This window comes from Cydia splendana, chromosome 18 (assembly GCF_910591565.1).
Source record: "Cydia splendana chromosome 18, ilCydSple1.2, whole genome shotgun sequence".
NCBI lineage: Eukaryota > Metazoa > Arthropoda > Insecta > Lepidoptera > Tortricidae > Cydia > Cydia splendana.
Window position 1 is genome coordinate 6,477,883 of NC_085977.1, and position 20,638 is coordinate 6,498,520.

Here is a 20,638-nt window from a genome sequence, read left to right on the forward strand (position 1 = left end):
GAGTTGTTTACCTTAGCCAACTCCAAAGTGGCAACGACGTCCATCTGGTCGTAGCTCCACGAAAAGTATTGCACGCCCATAGCCTCGCGCATAAGGGATGTAAATTGTGGCCACCATGCCTGTCACTTTTGGAGCACATAATGTTCGACTGTCAGTAGATTACCTCAGCTAACTCCAATGTGGCTACGACGCCCATCTGGTCGTAGCTCCACGACAGGTATTGCACCCCCATAGCCTCTCGCACGGCAGACTTGGCCCCGTCCGCGCCGATCTGTAAAAATCAACAACATCAGTCAGCGCTTGTCTCGCATGCCGTGATATGATAGGGCGCTCGAGTTTTACTAATGGGAGAAAATGACGGTGTATTATGTCATGTCATGTGCGATAAACACAACCACCACTGCAACAACCTTAAAGTGATAAAAATATCAAACTTGTACAACACTATAAAACAAAGATAATTAGAAGTTAACCTTAAGCGTGTTCGGGCATAATTTTAGGCGTCTTTCTCTCCTGAGTCATGGTCCGGGTACTCCTACTGATTTACGAGTAGGTACTGACAGGGGCCCATTTCTCGAACGCTATTAGTCTAATATTATTAGTGTGTTGTCATGACAACCCATACGATTTGACAGTTCATGGACTAATAATATTAGTCTAATAACGTTCGAGAAATGGGCCCCAGTACGGTAGGTACTGACGGTACTGTAGGTACTGTAAGCAAATTCGGCCGTAAGTCAGTGTATGTCATCGCGCAATCGGTTACCCAATGTAGCTACATCTTGTTTACGTTCAAAAGCATATCATCATGCACAACGGGTGCAAGGGTAGCCAAACTCGCTTAAAATGGTCGATAATTACATATACTTGCATTAATAATCCCTTGTCCATTCGACGTCAAAGATATGTTTACACTTTTGCACCTTACTCCTTTGTAATAAGGCGAAAAGTGTAAACATATCTTTGATCACAGATTAATAATATGTAGTCTTTGACGTCGTCTGTCCAGCCCAGCAGTGGACGTCTTTCGGCTGAGATGATGACGTTAATACCTAATACATATTTACAAAAAAGAAGCAACTGCATCTATCCCTCTATGTACCTACATAGAAAAGTTTTATTACTTAAATCTAGGCACTATTTGTTAAGTATTTGTTCTTTAACTAAGTATGAGTAAATTTCCTTAAAAGGGAAATATAAACCCCGTCTAAACGGTTAACGCACTCAACATAACAATCGTGGGGAATCACGGAATCGGAAACCAGTATTACAATTTCACAAAACATGTGCAATTCATCTGATGTCGACCATTATTTCGGCAAAGTTTATTTGTTTTGAATCGGAGTAAGATTTAGAGAACCCGCTGCAGTAGCGCGGGAGAGCTCTTTGGGAACGGTGTTCGATCGATACATCGATACGCAGTTTCAAATTTATCAAACGGTTGTTTTCAAATTTAGAAATCGGTCGGCTAACTATTTTTTTTTTTATTGGTCGTTTTAAAACAACTGGCCAGTATTTTAAGACGCTTCTTGCGGTTTTTTATAGGAGCAAAACGAATAAACGGGTGTGCGTGTTATTGTTTTGGTTGCCTCACGTCAAGTGTAGGAGTTCTAAGAAAAATCTGGCTAATTTGTTGGCGTTCGACAATATCCGGCCACTTGGCCCCGATCTGGGACGTGGGTAAATTAGGCCAATGAAGATTTACCGCGGATATTTAAAAGTTGCCGGGAGATTTCTGAAGACTCTACCTTTAGACGTGTGAGTGTGTTATGATTGAAGTTAAACATAAATCATGCTGTCCGAGACAGTTTTGGATAACATACAGCCGGTAAGTAGAATTTGAGGTAATAACTCCATCTTGAAAATATAATGAACTAGTAGACTAAGTATTATGGAGGTATATGTAAGTATAAAAACTTAATCACAACTGCTGAAACTTTTGTGTTATTTCTACTCAGGATCACGAGCTCTGTCGATCCTAATGGGATAAAAAAGTGTCCTAGAGGTGTTTTCCTATTGTGTTACTATTTCCCCATATACTTTGTATTGCGGTAACAAAAAGGAAAGTTTGAAAAATGTATGAAAATTTTAGGACACTTTTTAGGAAATAACACAAAATTGACAAAAAAGGTCACAATATATAAAAATGGCAAAAAATAAAAAAAATGCTCAAGTAATTAAATTCAGCTAATATTTTTCTACTATATTTGTTTCTATCGCCATCTATGAGACACTTCTGCCCAACAGTGGCACTTATAGTGAGCCAGTGAGGTACAAACAGCAACATTCTTAACTGTCCATCGGTGGACCTTATGCCTTTTGTTATAAGGTTTACGAACTGTCAGTAACAGTGTGGGCGATGGTCTATGATGATGATGATGTTATTTATTTCTAACACTTCAAAGGCAACTGAGCACACATCAGTTATTTATCAATTTGACAGCACAACTTGTAAAGGCAGGTCTACATAGCCGGGGCAATGGTAGCATTTTATATACCTAGGTATTATCGAAGACATATGTAACTTAGTATAAGATGAATAAAGTCTATGGAAAAAACGTGCCTCGGAAATCAAGAAAAAGTCATTCTCGGATAGATGGCGCACACTCCTTTAGCCTATGCTCGGCTAGATGGGGTGACGACACCGTTTCATATTTAACAATTTTAACACATAGATATCAGTATCAGTGAATGAACATGTGTCAAAATTATATAAGCAAAAATAATAAAATCATTTATCCATATATATACATTTTTTTGATAATTTTATACGTTTTCATTTTGAGTTTTAGTCGTGTGTCGATAGATGACAGTAAATTTACTGTGACTACAAAATTTACTATGACAGGACCCCTCTATACTATCTATTCTCTTTGGTATTATTAATTACATTGATAATACCTAGATGTATTTAGAGAATTCTACGCTGTCCAGTATTACTCGCTGCCCTGCTGAGTCAAGATGGAGGCTTTTGACTCGGAAGAGAAAGATAATTCAATATTATTTAGATAATATTTTCAGAACTCTGAGAAACTAGGAGTAATTGCTTGATGTTTACATTTATAATCGCGTACTTTATTTATGATGGAGAACACTCGATCAAACTGAAACGCCATGAGTAACATGACGATATGACGAAGATACAATATACAAAATGGTAATACAATTGAGGCCCACACTTCCAACTGTACCTACACAATTATACCTACTTGATATCGATGGATCGATGGTTGGCTGGTAGAGAATGCCATTAGGCATTAAGTCCGCCATTTGTACATTATTTTTATGTTTTGTGCAATAAAGTTTAAATAAACAAATATCGTTATGTTGGTGGAGTGGCTAGGCCTTTATAGTGTGAAGGGAACTCCACGCACGAGCCGCGTCAGTCGGACGTGTGTCTAAACAATCGCTAAAATAGATACCTTTCTTAACATAAACACTTCGATACTAACAGCAACCACTCTCAACTGATCATTGGTTGACCTTAATTCGTTGCAATACGATTCATGAATGATCAGTTACTTAACTGTGTTGGCGATGGTAGGTCTACGTAAATTTAAGTAGCATATAGCTGGCTAATACTAGTAAATGGGTGTATATAGGGCCCTATCACCATCTTTAGGACCAAGGAAACCTCACCTCAGTGACCACCAACTTGCAGGTGAGTCACCTGCAGGTTGATTCAGCTGCTGTGCTAACACCAGTATCGTTCCATCAGCCGAAATTCGGCTACTTTTAAGATGAGAGAGCAGTAGATACTGGCAATTCTGTCAAATCATCAACTCAACTATTAGGTATACGACATACTACCGGCAAGGTTTCACATAGATGAACAGGAATAGGATTGGAGACTGAATTATTTGGCACAGTGTTCAGGTTTCCTCACGGTGATTCCTTAACAAGCAAGTGGTATATTTGAAATAATTTTCCATACAGCTCCGAGTATCGAGGACTGTCTAATTAAATCTAATGAACAACGTATCATCGTCAGTACAGTTACATCGTCGATACAACTGATTATTCATCTACCTTATTGCGACGACTTAAGGTATACCAGTGGTCAATTAGATTATTGCTTTTATACTATCCGCAAACTGACGTCGGGGTCGTAAAGCTTCTCATTTACACCTGCACAGTCGAAGCAAGGGTAAAAGAGATGGTAATATCATCAGTCGTATTATAGTAGTGTGACGGAGATGTAAAGCTGTCAATGTAGGTATTCGAGGACGGTATATTAATTAATGAATAAATCCCGATTTAACATTTCCAAGGAAAATCAAACATAACTTCAGAGAATGAATGCGATTGAGTCAGTTGGTTGGCTACGACTTGTGAGAAAACTGATGTGTAGTTACAATCCTGTGTCACTGTCGACAAATTCATGTGTTTCTACGAAAATCACACAGTTTCAAGACTCGGTTTTCTTAGAATACCTTCTTATTTGTAACTAACAACCCGCCCCGGCTTCGCACGGGTTAACTAAATATACACAAACCATCACTCTATCGATAGGTGAAAACCGCATGAATATCCGTTCAGTAGTTTTTGAGTATATCGCGAACATACAAATACACAAACAGACAGACGCGGCGGGGGACTTTGTTTTATAAAGTGTACTGATTATTCGGATGGTTCTCGAAGTGCACGTTGTATGTAGAAAAGGAAGAGGGAAGCTTTTCAGCAATTTAAGATGTACCTAATACTTTGCATCATTGGTGTATGCAATGCACTTTAGTATAAACTCTGTCAATTTGTCTTTTCTTCCATTCCTATCACTTTCGCGACATATTAGACTTTTTAGAGTATTTGTTAGGTAGCATTATTGTAAATTAATGTTTGTTAATGTTGGTTCGTATGGTGGATGTTAAAAGCGACGCATGCACCTATGTAATATGCCGATTGCTATTTTAGCTGTTGAATAAGCTGTAAATTTAGCTGGAATTTGATAGCTTCTACCATTGCAGTTTGAATTCAGCCATGCAACATTCTAGCTTGCATTGTTTACTTTATAGCCTATTGTAATGCAAGGTGAGAGATAGATGGGGTGGTAATGTTTATGTTATCGATCCAAGAATAAGGAGCAGATTATGACTTTTGTTTTAGCATCATTTTTTTATAGTCGGGCGCACATTCTCATAGGGTAAGCCCGAGATGATTTGATTTTGTTTATATTTAAGACCAGTAGGTTACTACATATCATGCTAATAGGGACTAAATGTCATTAACAGACTCTTTCTATAAGTTCGAAATAACTTTTGTTGATATGGTACTATTTTCACGGACCGACGGACGGACTAATCTATATAGACTTTATATAAGAGATTAAAACTCCTAAGCTTAAAATCTAATCCCTTTCGAACTCTAGTTAAAACCACCGAGATCTTATGTTTAGTGTTTAAAACACTGTTTTGGTTTCGGTTTATAAATGGGAAGCCATATATCATTCTTATAATCATGTTAAAATATTTCCTCACTAAATATAAAAATAAATGATTGCAAACTTTACGCACTTACGCTGCTTTAGCGTTCCGGATTGTTTCCTTATATTAATGGGTTACCTCATAACCATCATTCCACACTTATTTATAGAAAGATGAGATTTAACACATATTATTGGAACGGCTTAAGAAATCTTATCGAATATTGCCTAACCGAATGTTATATACACGGTGGCTAAAAAATAACTGTATTCCCGTTGCCAGGGAGGTTTTGGGATAATCGCGAAAAAAATTTACCCTCCCATAGAAAATGGACCAGCCAAAATGTATGAAACACTTGAAACAGACAATTTTTTTTTCGCGATGTCGGGGTTGGTCCCATAAAGACTGTATCGTTAATTCTAGGGACAACTTTATTTAGCCGTTTTTTTCGGTAATATATTTTTATTTCAAAATTACACATGTGTTTAATTAGTGCTTTAATAAGGAACACATTTCGTCCTGGGACCTCGACGTAAAGCATATGGTTTGGAAAAAAATTACCCAATCCTCTCAAGTAACAATTACGAATGCTGACAAATACTACAAGAAAATTTGCGGTTTGCGAAGAAGACAATATCGCACAAAAAAAATCGTACTATGTAAACAGCAATTACACATGATTCGTATAGCGAAACATCTGGACATAGTCTAAGCATTTCTTTTCGTAAAAAGAAGTTTAGGATATGTGCATTGTGGCCTTTTAGAGAATATGGCATGCTACTTACGACAACTATGACTTTGACATCTAATATAACTATCATGGAGTGTTTCTATCGACCCGCTCTAGCGATGGATCAACGCCATGAATGTCCGTTAGGCTTTGGTTTTAAGCTTATTCTTCTAGCTGTCTCCGTCATTACGCTTGCATCAGAAATTGAAGGGATTCCAAAACGTGGGAAAAAAAATTCACCACATTTATTCCGCAGCTGCTCAATTTACAGTTATGAAGAGGACACTTAGATAACATGTTTTGGCAGCCTATTAACCTGTTCTTACTTTAAATCGTACCAAAGAGTCGGTGAAATAGTCTAAAATTCAGCTCGATAGGCTTGTCCGGACTGTATTTGCTATACGGTATTAAAAGCATCATAAATACCCTAAAATAAAAAAATGTCAAACCTTTTTAACACAGATATAGCTTAAAAATACTCTCAGATCAAACTCTTAGAACATAGTAATACAAAATAATACACATGCCAACAGTTAGGCCAGGTTTAATCTGTCCCTATACTTAACAATACGGTCTTTAGTAAAAGTTGCTCAGTATAATCCCAAAACCTCCCTCACCTCCCTGGCAACGGGAATGCAGTTATTTTTTAGCCACCCTGTATAATTTACACGATTATCGTCGTGGTAGTCGCGAACTTTACAATATCGAATAAATTGTGAAAGCTGTCGAAACAGTCAAAAAATATTGGGGACTCTTGCATTATATTAGGCGCCATCAAGTATGTATGGAATTTGATATAAATAGTATCACGGGCAGACGATAGCGAGACATGTGACATTCAATAAAAACATTTAGCGATTTGTTGCTACAACTAAAAACTAATAAAGCGAATTTTATTACTTTTTAAATGGTTTCATTGTAGGGTTATTTTAGACCTGCTGATAGACTATTAAAAATTTCAGTTCTAGACAGTTGAAAGCATTACGACTTTTCTAGGATCGGTTCTAGGTTGATTTTAAGAAAAGACAATAATCAGAAGTAGGTCTTTCCCGAAATATGATTAAATTGGCTCGGCATGCGCGAGAGATGAAAGCTTCAGTATTAACGCAGGCGCGCTCTGATCAGTAGCGAGATCGAGATGACGTCCAGAAACGCGCCAAAGAAAAAAAGAAAGTCGTTTAATGATAAGGTTGGATTTTGTCACGTGTACATAACTTGTCGTTGTATATTAATCCATGCATCCAGCATAGTGTGAGCAGTGACTGTGTGACAGTTGTGTGACGAAGACGACTAATATGTGACTTGAATCTTGTCAAACATATTTGAACACGTCTTTTATTAGCGACAGTCCTAAGCGCCAATAAATTAAGTCATGTGAAGGAGGTACTAGGGCCTACATGCAAAATAAATGATTGAATTTTTATATGAAACGTACCTAATTCTATATTTTGACGTGATGAGTGATCCCATTTGTCTAATCCCAAACACGATGTTTCCGCCATTAGCTTTTAACGCAAAGATTTCTCTTTTGTAAAATAAAATTAAATACATATTAATATTAAATAAACAAATAGCAAGTATGCTCTACAGTATTTCATTTAAATTTTTCATACAAACAGCTGCCTTGTTTTGTATACTATGTTTTTTGATTGGTTGACAGTAAACCATTAATAACTTTTAGGATTAGGTAGACTAATGTAATAAGGACTTCTTTTGATCAGGTATTTCGCCAAGGCAGTGCGCGATGGTGCGTGGGCGTGGATCAGGTGGCAGAGGACTCAGACGACCTGGAGGCTGGCTATATCTCCAGCGACGAGTCAGCAAGAGGCATAGACCTGGGCGAGAGGATAAGGGTCAAACCCAGTAGGGACATCTGGCCTATAGGTAAATTAGGCAACACTGAATAACTAAAATGTCTATCTTGAGGCGCTTCACGATACTGGGTCGGCAAGTCGGCATGGACGAGGTGATAGAGGACTCGATTGGCCTGGAATCGGGCTGTATCTCGAGCAACCAGTTTGCCAGGAGACTTGGGCAAAAGGATACAGGTCAGACCAAGTAGATGGTACCCATTTGGTATAGATGGATACCTACGTAATCTTGGATTGGAGGTAAACTTCTTTGTTCTAATAATGCAACACTTCGATGGCTGATTGAAGACGATCTTCCGCTCCCATGCAGTATTGTGTTAAAATCAATATGACCAATCTTTTGATTGGTAAGTTAGTATGTAGTTATTTTTCTTGCAGATTTATCGTTACTATATTTATATTTCAGAGAGAATACAGTCCGTGTTACGACAACTCCCACATGCTGACACTTTATACGCTCTCATTGAAGTAGGGCAGTACGACCAAGTGTTAGAATTAGCATCGCAGCCAGAGCAGAGGAAGACGGCCGCGTTGTGGACGTGCTGGCTGGGACGGAGCTCCTTGCTGGCGAGGTTGCTGAAGGTCGGGGTCGATCCGAACTGGGCTGATGATGATGGCAGGTAAGTCAACACACAATGATGACACACTACGCTCTCATTGAAGTAGGGTAGTACGAGCATGTATTGGAAATAGTATCGCAGCCAGAAAAGGAAGACAACCGTGTTGTGGACGTGCTGGTTGGGACGGAGTTCCTTGTTGGCGAGGTTGCTGAAGGTCGGGGTCGATCCGAACTGGGCTGATGATGATGGCAGGTAAGGCAACACACAATGCTGACACACTACGCTCTCATTGAAGTAGGGTAGTACGAGCAAGTATTGGAAATAGTGTCGCAGCCAGAAGAGGAAGACAGCCGCGTCGTGGATGTGCTGGTTGGGACGGAGTTCCTTGTTGGCGAGGTTGCTGAAGGTCGGGATTGATCCGAACTGGGCTGATGATGATGGCAGGTAAATTAAAAGTATTAAAACACAACCATAAAACGAGTTTGCGCTTAGATTTCACGATAAAGAGCCGTTAGACGAAAAATGCCATCAGGAAATTAAAAAAAATATATATTGTCTAAATCCTTATTTATTTGCATAACCTAACCGACCATGATGAATACTTTTCGAAATACATACATTATAGGTAGATACATCTTGCACTTTATAAAAATTTGACCGTTTAATGGGAACATCAGAGAATAAGTTAATACACTTCTAGTTTCCTTCAAAATTCTAATCAAACGAAATGATCCTAAGGAACAAACACCCAAAACTAAAAAGGAGAGAAAGGAGATTTTAGGTTCATCTTTTTTCTTTCTTTTGTATGACCATTGAAAAAGCTACAAAAGAAAAAAAGTAAACATTTTTTTCTCAGGACCTGTCTACATTTGAGCTGTTTAGTGGCCAGTGAAGACTGTGTTAAACTGCTACTGGAACATCACGCAGACCCTAACAAATGGGATTGTTATGACGATGGCAAAGCTACACCACTACATTGTGCTGCGAGTGCGAAAAGTTTGGCTTGTGTTAAGGTGAATGTTATTGCAAATTATCATAACGTTGATTATGGCTAAGAGTAGTTTAGAATACGGTCCATCCAGTTTTGTGGCAAATGTGCTAGACCATTTACTAGCGAATTTTGAATGCGAGTAGCAACCTATCTTTTTGAGATATCGCAAATGATTCGTGAGTGGCGATATTAGTCAGATCTGAATATGTACATACGACGCAAACGTTTTTTACTACCTGCTATGCTAAAATTTATAAATAAGTATGTTTGTCTCTTCTATCTATCAGAGTCCTATATTTTTTTTACAGATATTACTGGAAAACGGTGCCGACGTAAACGCGGGCTTGAGTGATCGATCGCCACTGCACTACGCGGTACTGAGTGACGCACCGGACGTGGTCGGCTTGTTGTTGGAAGCCGGCGCCTGTCCTGACACTCCGCAGGTAGGTCTGGATAATCGTGTATATGTAAACAGGAGTGCCTGGTGTTAGACAAATGTGTCATGTTTTTTTGGTTTTATTCTCCCGTAAATGTACGTTAATGGGGCTTTTAAATATTATTTTCTAGGTATTCACAGAAACGCCACTTCACGTAGCAGCGTCTCTAGGCTCAGCCAAATGCATGAAGCTACTCCTAGATGCAGGAGCCGACGTGAGAGCAGCGTTTGGACAGATGAGATCTACAGCTTTACACCTCGCAGCGGAAGACGGGCATGCAGAGTGTGCTAGGTTACTGCTGGATCACAATGCGAGGATTGACTGCCCTAATTATAGAGAGCAGACACCGCTTCATTTAGGTATGTTTTGATTGAAGTGTGACATAGTATGCTCAGCAGTATGAAGCTGCGATGTAAGCCGACGTGAGAACAGTTTTGGAACAAAGAGTTTTGGGTGAGCTTAAAGACGGTTGTCTTGTTAGAAAGTTACTTGTCTGGTTTTGCCATATAATAAAACGACGAACGTAATACATGACTGACACATGAGGCATTTAGACTGTATGTAAAAAAAACCCTTGGAAGTCGATGTGGATGTATGAGCTTTTGTCATTAAATGACGATGATTTTTGTTTCAGCTGCCTTAGCTCAATCCGTAGAGGTTGTGGAGCTCCTAGTCGGTCGGCGGGCCGACGTCCACGCCAAAGACGTTGACGGCCGAACGCCCCTACACGGCTCCATCGTCAGAGGGGCCCGGGCGTGCGATGTGGCGAGGATATTACTCACGTTCGGTGCTGACCCTAACGCGCCGGACGAGTTTGGATACACGCCGCTGCATATAGCTGCGTTGCAAGAGTTTTCGGCGTGCGTGTTGTTGTTATTAGGTAATTTTTTCCGTGGTTTCTTTTATTATTAACCGAAAGATGTGCTGCAACATGATGCATACGCCGATGGATGGCCGAACGCCCTTCCAAGGCTCCATCGTCTGAGAGGCCCGATGTGAGAAGACGTTCATTAGGCAATCCGATAGACATATGCGTCCAACAAATATCGCCATAATTATCGAATCCGTCCAGTGTGATCGTCATCTAACAGACTCCCGTAAGTCCCGTAACACCTTTACTGGTATGATTACTTATAGAATGTGGTTGCCATATGTTGGTAATGGTTGCCATATCATGATTTCTGATTCTACCGCTGAAATTCTGGATATGATAGAACAGCTCAACTGACGAATTGAAATGTACTGACAATGTCTGTTCCCGTTTCAGACTACGGAGGCGACCTAACCCTTCGCACAAACGGCGGTGTATCCGCCCTATCCTTCGTCGTTCGCCGCGTCCCGGACGTGGTACCCCGCTACCTGTGCAAGTTCGATGATGCCGTTCACATGAGCGAGCACGAATTAGGAGATGTCGACTGCGAGCTCACTATTGACTTTAGGCCTCTCGTGCCGAATTTGAGCCGCGGGGAGGCCGAGTTGCTGCTGGCGTTTATTGAGGTAGATACCTAATATGTAGCAATTTAGCCACAGAAGCCTAACAACACAAATTTATTGAGGACATAGTATCTTTTAACAGTTTTATCTGTGTGCTGCCATAAAGTATTCTTTACCAGTCAACCATTGGTCCAAACAGAAACCTGTAGTTAAGTATATGGGGAGCGAGTTTCGTCAAAGAGGACAAAGATTAGATGGAGTTTGCCCATCGGGTTGATGATAAACCACATAGGAAATTTCTTTGTGTGTGTGAACTAGGTCAATAAGTTATACAAACACGAAAGTGCTTGCTCTATGACGGTCTCCCCAACCAAAAATTTTATAAGTACCTATCTCTTTTCCCCACATTAACCTTAATCCGGAAAGCGGTTCAGATTATTTTCAGTTGTGCGTAACGAAATATTTATAGATTGAATAAATTTCAGGTGGGCCGTAAAGATGTCCTCAAACATCCGGTAGTCGAGACGTTCCTGTTTCTCAAATGGAGGCGGATAAGAAAGTTTTTCTTTATAAGTTTCCTTTGTCATGCCTTGTTCATCACTATGTACAGCGTTTATATACTTCGTAAGTACAGTTTAACGTGTTGGTAAATAAATAGTATAGGTATTTATACCCGTCTGTCGGTACTATTGCCAAGGGATGGCCGACTGATAGGGGGTTTCGAGGGAAAAATGTAAAAACCTTAATTAAAACAAGCATAATAATATGGTGTACAACATGGGACAATAACACAGTATTTTCCAGCATGTACCTACTGATTAATTGACACATAAAAATATAACAGTTTGAAACCGAGCTATGATAATAATAATTAATAAATAATAATTACAGCCTATATACGTGTCCCACTGCTGGGCACAGGCTTCCTCTCATGCGCGAGAGGGCTTCGGCTAAAGTCCCCACGCTAGCCCAACGCGGATGCGGACTTCACATAAACCTTTGAATTTTTTCGCAGATGTATGCAGGTTTTCTCACGAATACTCACGATGTTTTCCTTCACCGAAAAGCTAGCGGTAAATATCAAATGATATTTCGTACATGAGTTTTGAAAAACTTGAGCCAGGATTTGAACCTGCGACCTTCGGATTGAAAGTCGGATGTCATATCCACTCGGCCAAAATTAGATACTTAATACCCTTTTATGTCAAAGAATTATAATATTTACATACATATAATCACGCCTATTTCTCGGAGGGGTAGGTACGATCCTGACATATCTCTTCTTCTTTTTTTTAATCAATTAAAAACCCTGTTTCAGAAATTTACCTCTGTGAAGAAGTGACTTGCGACGTATCGTCGTCTCTCATCCCACTACAATACCTAATAATATTACTAAACATAGGCTTCCTATGCAAGGAGATCTTCCAAGCGTGCCTGGATTGGAACGCGTATATTCGCCAATGGGAGAACTGGTTGCAATCTACCATTGTACTGGGAGTTTTCTTAAGCACTGTAAGTTATGAAACACATACAAAGCCTAAAGAAAACACAAAAATTATAGCACGACACGACGATAAATTCGTAATGTGCTTCAATGTTTCATATATAGGTATATATATTGCAACTTTTAAGCATTTTCTGAATATGGCACTGATGCTGAATCTACATTTGATCAACGTTTGCATATTGTCTTCCAAAGTGATAATAATACTTATAATCGTAATCAGAATTAATTATCTCGAGATTCACCCTTAAATGATTAAGACGTTGCACATATCAACTGTTAAGTCAGAATAATGTCGATTCACAGATTTTAAAGATATACCTATTACCTAACACTGATTTAAACTTTCACGATTATTAAACATTATCAAACTACACAACGGGAGATGTGGTCGTCAACTTGAGCCAGTCTTCTCCGAGACCACGGGGACAACGCCGTCCTCGAAACGTCGGAGGTAAATCTTAAAACTTAAATACGCGATTAAGTCCCGTTGTGTAGTTTGATAATACCTATTACCTACCATTAGCGGCCAAGAAAGAAGAAGAAAAATTCGCAGTCAAATATGAATCAATACATTATAAAATAGAATTGAATTTGATTCGTTTTAAAATAGAACGAAACAAATCAATAGCATTTCTCTTTTGCGATAGCAATCAAACATAAAAGCGAAGTTCGCTCTGGCGGCCTAGCCAAAGTGACGATCGCTTGCGCTTCGCCATCGAATCGCTTTGTGTCTCTCTATCACTCTTCTGTATTAGTGTGACAGTTGCGTTTCGATCGCTACGTAGCGTTAGCGATTGGCATGTTGTCTACGGGGCCAGCTTAGCCATTCCCCGCTCATTACTCGCTCGCGGTGGAAACCGTGCTTAAATTAGGACCGTGGGACGCTAGTGATAACACTTTGAGATTTATTTTGTGTACATTTAGACTAGGTAGATTAAAATTGATGAATTAATTCCAGATACCCATATGGGAGAAAACTGAGACATCGCTTCACACGTCAGATTGGCAGCATGACGTAGCCGCCGTCACGATATTCTTCTGTTGGTTGGAGTTAATGATGATCATTGGCCGATTCCCAACTTTCGGCCTATATGTTCAGATGTTTACGACCGGTAAGTAGTACGTAAATATTGAAGATGAGTTAGTAATGAAGACTTTTAATCTCCATTGTTGTGCTTCTCCGGAAAAAGTTGATCTTGATGAAGAGACGTATCAATTCTGTACATTTTCTTATGGAGCAGATTTCCGCTAAAAAAACCCCATCCAAATTGGTTTGGATTACAGACCGTTTTGGTAATCGGAAACCATTATTCGTCTGAAAAAACACACAAACTCAAAAAAAGCAACACGCATTAACCATCGCATAAGCCGTCTCCTAGAGCACTCTCAAAGTTACCTAGATCTAAATTATTAACAAAGAGAATTTATCTTTTCGAGCGATGGCGCCATACCTTTGGCCTATGCTATGTAGATGGCGACACGTTTAACAAAAACACATATCAGTGACAGAACAAGGATCAAAGTCAAATGGCGTTCTAAAAGTTATAATCAGTTGTCGAAAGATGGCAGTAAATTTACTGTGGCTACAAGATTTATTTTGACAATCCGCTTCTATATCAAATTCTCTTTTATACCTACTACTAAACTGACGCTTTCCAGATGAATTATTTTTGTTCGAAATAACATAAATTGGAGAAGAAGTCTATAATATTCACTCGTCTCTGCCCTAATTTTAATTGTGATTTACGACAGCAAACTAAGATCTCTCTTTTTTCAGTGACCGTAAACTTCGCAATGTTTTTAATGGCGTACAGCTGTCTCTTAATCGCCTTCGGTCTGGCCTTCAGCGTACTATTCAGCAACTATCCAGCCTTCCAACTACCAGCAGGCTTAGTAAAGACTGTCATGATGATGTCAGGAGAGCTGGAGTATGAGGATATATTCTATAATAACTGTTCGAACTCGCAGATACAGTATCCGCTGACGGCGCATGGGATGTTTCTGATCTTTGTGCTGCTTGTGACCGTTATTTTGACTAATTTGTTGGTCGGTTTGGCGGTTAGTGATATACAGGTAAGATACTTAAGAAAAATAAAAAATATCTATAGGTACAAGCTTTTATGGCCGACTGTACTTTTCTTAACATAGTCATCTACTGCTCATCAACCCGATCAAAAACGACATCAAATTTAGTATATTGTTGATTGAGGTATCTATTGATTCTTTAGCACCTGAAGATGTAAATAGAAGGTTATATAGGCTAGGCTTAGTTCCTATTTACTCTATATGGCGGCTATGAAGTCGATAATGGTATTAACAGAAAAAAAACGTGGGTACAATACGTTACTTCTTGTTCTTAGTAGGTATAAAATTAATAAGTCATCCATTTTTTATCTTGATTCTTTACTTATCTTACCTTATAACTATCCTCTTACATTTTATTTCAGGCTTTACAAGTATCCGCCGGTTTAGACCGACTGGTGCGCACGACGCAGCTGGTGGGCTACCTCGAGAGTATGCTATTCAGTTCTTTGCTGTCATGGGCGCCAAAGCAATTAATACTGCTTTTGCGGTTTGGGGCCTTACTCACGGCGTCGCAGTATACAAGGACGTTGAATATAAGGCCTAACGATCCAAGGGAGAATAGAGTAAGTTAATGTTATATTCTAAAAGTAATGATAGCGGTGTCGCACTGTAAGGATCCGGCAAGTTCTAGGTCAAATTGAACAGTTTTAACTTTTGCAAGGCTGTAAGCATAGCTGTGAGTGAGTACAAGGTTTTATCTGCTATGCAGTACTCAGCAGTACAAACACTACAAACCTACACGCCGGTTATCAGTATCACATTGATGCGGATCCTCACGCCGCTTCCGTGTGTGAGCGAGACAGCGCTATGCACGTTTGAAGCTCACACGTATGGGAGATGCGTGCGAATCCGCATCTTACGGGAGTCTTAACCAGGGATGTTGCGAATATTCGCATCCGCATCCGTATCCGCGGAACATCCGCATTATTTTCAACATCCGCATCTGCATCCGCATCCGCTAAAAATCGATGCGGAGCATCCGCATCATGCGGATGTCGACCAAGTCGGTTACAGGAACGTATTAGCTGCGGCGCCGGCGGCGTAAGTGCTAGGTAATTTCGTCATTATACATATAACGAAATCGTCTAGATTCCGAAAAGTCGGCCAAGTTACTGTTTATTAAATAAAACGCACCTATATTGTTGTTCAAATACTAAACGTTTCGTTTTTTTAAAATAAATAATGCTAAAAATGTAATATTTCACGTTTTTTAAGTACCAAATCTTGACATCCGCATCCGCATCCGCATCCGCGGATGTGAGGCTTTAAATATCCGCATCCGCATCTGCGGATGTCAAAAAATTTGCATCCGCAACATCCCTGGTCTTAACCGTACTTACTTTAGCACAAAGATCCGCTATCGTAAAACCGAATACCAATTGTCATTTAAAATCTAAACAAAGCATTCATTAATATTCATTAATTCTCTTTCAGATTCCAAAGGAATTAATATCATCAATTTACAAAATGGTCGCCAGCCGAAAAGTCACCAAGCGCAGCATACGGAAAAACAACAACTACGAATGCCGAATAAAATGCAAAGAGGAGGTGGAAACAGAAAAACCTCAGCAGTTCAACAAGAGAAAAAGTAACCTGTATGACAGATATTCGTCTGAGGGACAGAATGTAGAAAGAAGAAAAAGAACAACATCTAGTTCGGACAATAGAAATAGGCCTGTGTCAATGAATATAGGTGCTATACAGGAAATATGTATGGTTGATATAAAAACTCAGCTCGCTGAGCTGACTAAGAAAATTAATAAGTTGGTTGAGACTACAGATTCCAAATTAAGTACAATTGAGAGGAGATTAGATGATAGGGATTATTCAACACCCTAAAAATATGTTTTTTTTTTAAATATAAGTGATATAATTATAATAATTAATTATTTGATATTCATGTGTTGTATTAATTTGTATTACTCATAGAGAACTGTAGACTATCTAGTCATAAACGCAGATAACTGTAGAATAAGGACTGCACATTAATTGTCATTGTGGTATAGGTATACATATAGTAAACTGTATACATTCTACTCTTGCAATAAAAAAATATGATTTATTATTTGCGTTGAGTTAGTTAATTTCATAATTGTCATTGATATTTCATACATCTTATTTGAATAAACTTTACTTTTATTAAAGCATAGTATGAAGTTTTATTTTTTAATTAAAAATATAATTAGTATGTATATGATGGTTGCCCATTGTCTATGTGACAGTATGACAAAGACAGTGTCTGTGTATTTCAATTGTGCATTGAAAAAGTGACCTTGTGGATAACACCATAATTTTTGAATTGACTAGAATTCTGATGAGCATATTCTAATCTAATTAATACACAATAATATCTTCTAGCCAACTCAACAAATCAAAACTTTCCAAGACAAACACAACTTTGATTTGTCAAATTAAAGATGCAAAATTGAATGGAATTGGACACCTTTTTATAGATCTAGGCGGCTAGAGAAAAAAGTACTGTCTTCTTCTTCTTTCCATCCTGTTAACCCCTGCTGGGGTGTAGGGCTCGAATCTTTTTCTTCCACTGACTCTGCCGGTCCTGGGCAGTACCCAGGGGCGTATTTTGAAATTTGGCGCCCCGGGCCAATGCGTTTCGCCGCCCCAGAAGTCAAGGAAGAAAAACAAAAGGCAATCCGCCAGGGGCGGCATATGCCGCCCCCTGGGGATGGCGCCCCGGGCCATGGCCCGGATGGCCCTAGGGTAAATACGCCCCTGGCAGTACCAACAAAGTACTGTAAGCTAAGTAATTAAAAATGACTTGAAAAACTTACCAATAATTTGCAGGAATAACAATCTCCATTCTCCATAGTCACCAAGCTATCCATTTTATTGTTCTTCGCTAACTCATACCCGGAGATTTTGGCTCCATATAATATGTCCACATTCTTTACATCAGGAGAAGCCAGTTCAGTGTTTACAGCATGTTGTAACACATCATTTTCTACTATGTATGCTACATCGTCATCTAAGATCTCGGAACTACTGAATGTAATCAGGGCATCAGAGCAGGCATCCCACACCTGAAACAAATGAAAATTTTTGTTAAATCTGCATTTTGAAGGAATTTAGAACTTCCAAAAAATTTTCTTATTTGCTTAACCTTTTCTTTTTAACATAATTATTTGCTCTGGCAATTAGCTTAACTGCATAATTAAACATACTTGTTGAAAAAGCCCCAAACCACAGTTAATATCTTTAAAAACTTGACAAAACAAAGCCCTCTAGGCAGACAATGTTATCAGACAACATTTTAGGGTTTTTAAGAATACTTGTTTCAGATAAACTTTATGATAATAAATTTCTGACTCACTTGCATATGTCTTACAGGCTGCAGACGCATATCCTCCACATGTCTCCAGGCCTTAAGAGAGGTCATCAAAGTCTTTGTGTTCTGACTCAATGCTACTACCCGATTGCTATATTCAGGGTTTAGATTAAACCTCGGACTGGGACTGCCCTCCAGTAACAGCACTTTTAAATTAGAAAGTATTGAGTTCTTTCCTGAAATTAAATTATTTTTACTGCAACTGGGATTGGCTAAATGCTAGAATTGCTAAAGTTATTTAAGGACCCTTCATGCGTCTGCAAAGAAATTAAAATGTGGATATGAAGACACTAAAGCTCAAATAAACTCTCATGCTATGAGCAGGGGCGTGTTTTGAAATTTGGCGCCCCGGGCCAATAAGTTTCGCCGCCCCAGAAGTCAAGGAAGAAAAACAAAATGCAATCCACCAGGGGCAGGATATGCCGCCCCAGGTGGTTGGCGCCCTGGGCCATGGCCCTAGGGTAAATACGCCCCTGGCCATGAGAGGAGGCCTGTAGCCAGCCGTGAGGTAACTTAGCAATGAAATGAAAGAAGCATTAGAAAAGTTATTCAATTTTAACGTATTTCCATGATATGGGTATGAACTGATCAGTACTTTTAGTATAAGGTTAAATGGGGTAAGACAAACACCGGGACAAGAATAACACTTGTAGGGAATCCTCATACAGTTTCTCATGCCTCAAGTAAAATAAACTGTTTGTTTTACTGTACTGCACATGACCTTACTGAATATGATGCTAGCTATGATTAATTATAAATAAGTAATATAGGATAGGGAGACTACAGCATGACATTAAAAAAAGTGATGAGTGACACCTGTCTCCTGCCATGTCTAGTCTATGGTTCACAAACATGGGTATACACCAACAAAGTGAAGGAGAAAATAAGAACTACGCAGAGAGCTATGGAGAGAAGTATGACGGGGCTGCGGAAAATATACAAAATAAGACACACAAGAATCAGAGAAAAAACCAAGGTAACCGACGCTCTTACCCATGCTCTCAAGCTTAAGTGGAACTGGGCTGGCCATGTAGCCCGCATGACAGACAAAAGATGGACCAAACAAACCACAAAATGGAAGGGACCACACGGAAAACGCCCCCCCGGCAGGCCGAAGAAACGCTGGTCCGAAGACATTACCCAAATAGCCGGAAAACATTGGATGGAGACAGGAGAACACAGAGAAAGATGGAAAAAACTGGAGGAGGCCTTCACCCAGAGAGGGATCCATATAAATAAATAAACAATTAGTTCAAAAATACATAGCTAAACTAAAATGGATATGGAAGAAAAGGCTATAATAATAATATAGGAAGATTGGAAGTCTAGGGGGGTCCCAAGAGTGGAAAACTATATAGGCTCTTAAAAAAAAGTAATATTATTTATCCATGAAAAAGTTCTACTTACCTAAAGCGCAAGCCATAGTGCATCCAACCATTCCACCGCCGGCAACGATTACATCGTATTTGTCTTTGATTTTATGTTGCGCATTCGAATCTGTACTTAAATTACGGCTACAAACTATCAATCTCGAATTTTTGATCATTTTTATAGACAGTATAAAATTCCGGTGAATGTTCTTTGGAAGCAACATTTTGATGTGTTTTTTTGGACTGTACACTTTATCAGTGTTATACAGTATGTAAAATTTATTTAATTACGAACTGAATTACGCGGAACAATATTTTTTCATAAATTTAGGTTATTATTTATTTTTAATTTTTGACAGTTGACAATGGCATATGACATTGACATTGCTTTTAAGTTGCCATATGTATGTTCAAAATAAAAGCGATAACAGACGGACGTACCGGACAGCTTAGAGGATATAACCAACGGAGACGCCATGTCTAAAATTGTCGGTACAAAATAGTCTGCCGTTTTTTGCGGGGGAGGGGCACATCAAATGTATAGGTACGTCATGTCAGATAAACGTCAGTCCATACATATGGTTGACAAGTTGTTGACCATTGGCCGCCTATTTTCGACAGAGGGGAACGCCTGTTAATGGCGGCTCCATTGTTAATTACTCCGAGCCGGACAGCGACTTGACTCGATAAGCATATCTCTTTCTCGCTCACACATATAACTATATCGCAAAGAGTAAAGTAAGTGTATTAGGTAGAGTTAGACCAAGAAAGTCTGCAGCGATTTTGATAGCCCACGCAGTGCAAGTGTTACTTTGAACGTCAAACTTCTATGAAATTATGACGTATAAATAACACTTGCACTGCGTGGGCTATCAAAATCGCTGCAG

The 20,638-nt window shown here is 39.2% G+C and overlaps 2 protein-coding genes across 5 annotated transcripts in view; one reads left to right on the forward strand and one right to left on the reverse strand.

Moving 5' to 3' along the window:
- Positions 1-20,111, reverse strand: part of LOC134799438 (ubiquinone biosynthesis monooxygenase COQ6, mitochondrial) — a 28,965-nt gene extending 8,854 nt beyond the window's left edge. The window contains exons 1-4 of the mRNA XM_063771837.1: positions 19,789-20,111; positions 18,367-18,557; positions 17,828-18,076; positions 164-271 (exon numbers count right to left, since the gene is read on the reverse strand). Coding sequence (XP_063627907.1) covers positions 164-271; positions 17,828-18,076; positions 18,367-18,557; positions 19,789-19,975 — 735 coding nt within the window. The 5' untranslated portion in view covers positions 19,976-20,111. The remainder of the gene's footprint in view (positions 1-163; positions 272-17,827; positions 18,077-18,366; positions 18,558-19,788) is intronic.
- On the forward strand, positions 1,224-16,904 carry LOC134799436 (transient receptor potential channel pyrexia). Of its 4 annotated transcripts, XM_063771834.1 has the most exons (15): positions 7,109-7,339; positions 7,872-8,034; positions 8,428-8,593; positions 8,978-9,025; positions 9,438-9,594; positions 9,881-10,015; positions 10,140-10,368; positions 10,644-10,889; positions 11,277-11,506; positions 11,929-12,067; positions 12,762-12,955; positions 13,909-14,062; positions 14,728-15,023; positions 15,398-15,598; positions 16,470-16,904. In XM_063771834.1, the coding sequence occupies exons 1-15, from the start codon at positions 7,289-7,291 to the stop codon at positions 16,872-16,874; spliced, it is 2,814 nt and encodes a 937-aa protein (XP_063627904.1). In that variant the 5' UTR covers positions 7,109-7,288; the 3' UTR covers positions 16,875-16,904. The 4 variants fall into 4 exon arrangements, with proteins under 4 accessions (XP_063627905.1, XP_063627904.1, XP_063627903.1 ...); XM_063771835.1 differs by lacking the exons at positions 7,109-7,339; positions 8,978-9,025 and adding an exon at positions 1,224-1,828 and having other exon boundaries at positions 8,428-8,641; XM_063771833.1 differs by lacking the exon at positions 8,978-9,025 and having other exon boundaries at positions 8,428-8,641.
- Positions 20,112-20,638: the final 527 nt, after the last annotated feature.

What these genes read in the sequence shown, in the direction of transcription:
- LOC134799436 (XM_063771833.1), top strand. Translation starts at nt 7,289, where the DNA reads ATGACGTCCAGAAACGCGCCAAAGAAAAAAAGAAAGTCGTTTAATGAT. An exon ending in GCAGACACCGCTTCATTTAG is followed by an intron (nt 10,369 to 10,643) that starts GTATGTTTTGAT and finishes TTTTTGTTTCAG; the next exon opens with CTGCCTTAGCTCAATCCGTA. An exon ending in ACGATCCAAGGGAGAATAGA is followed by an intron (nt 15,599 to 16,469) that starts GTAAGTTAATGT and finishes ATTCTCTTTCAG; the next exon opens with ATTCCAAAGGAATTAATATC.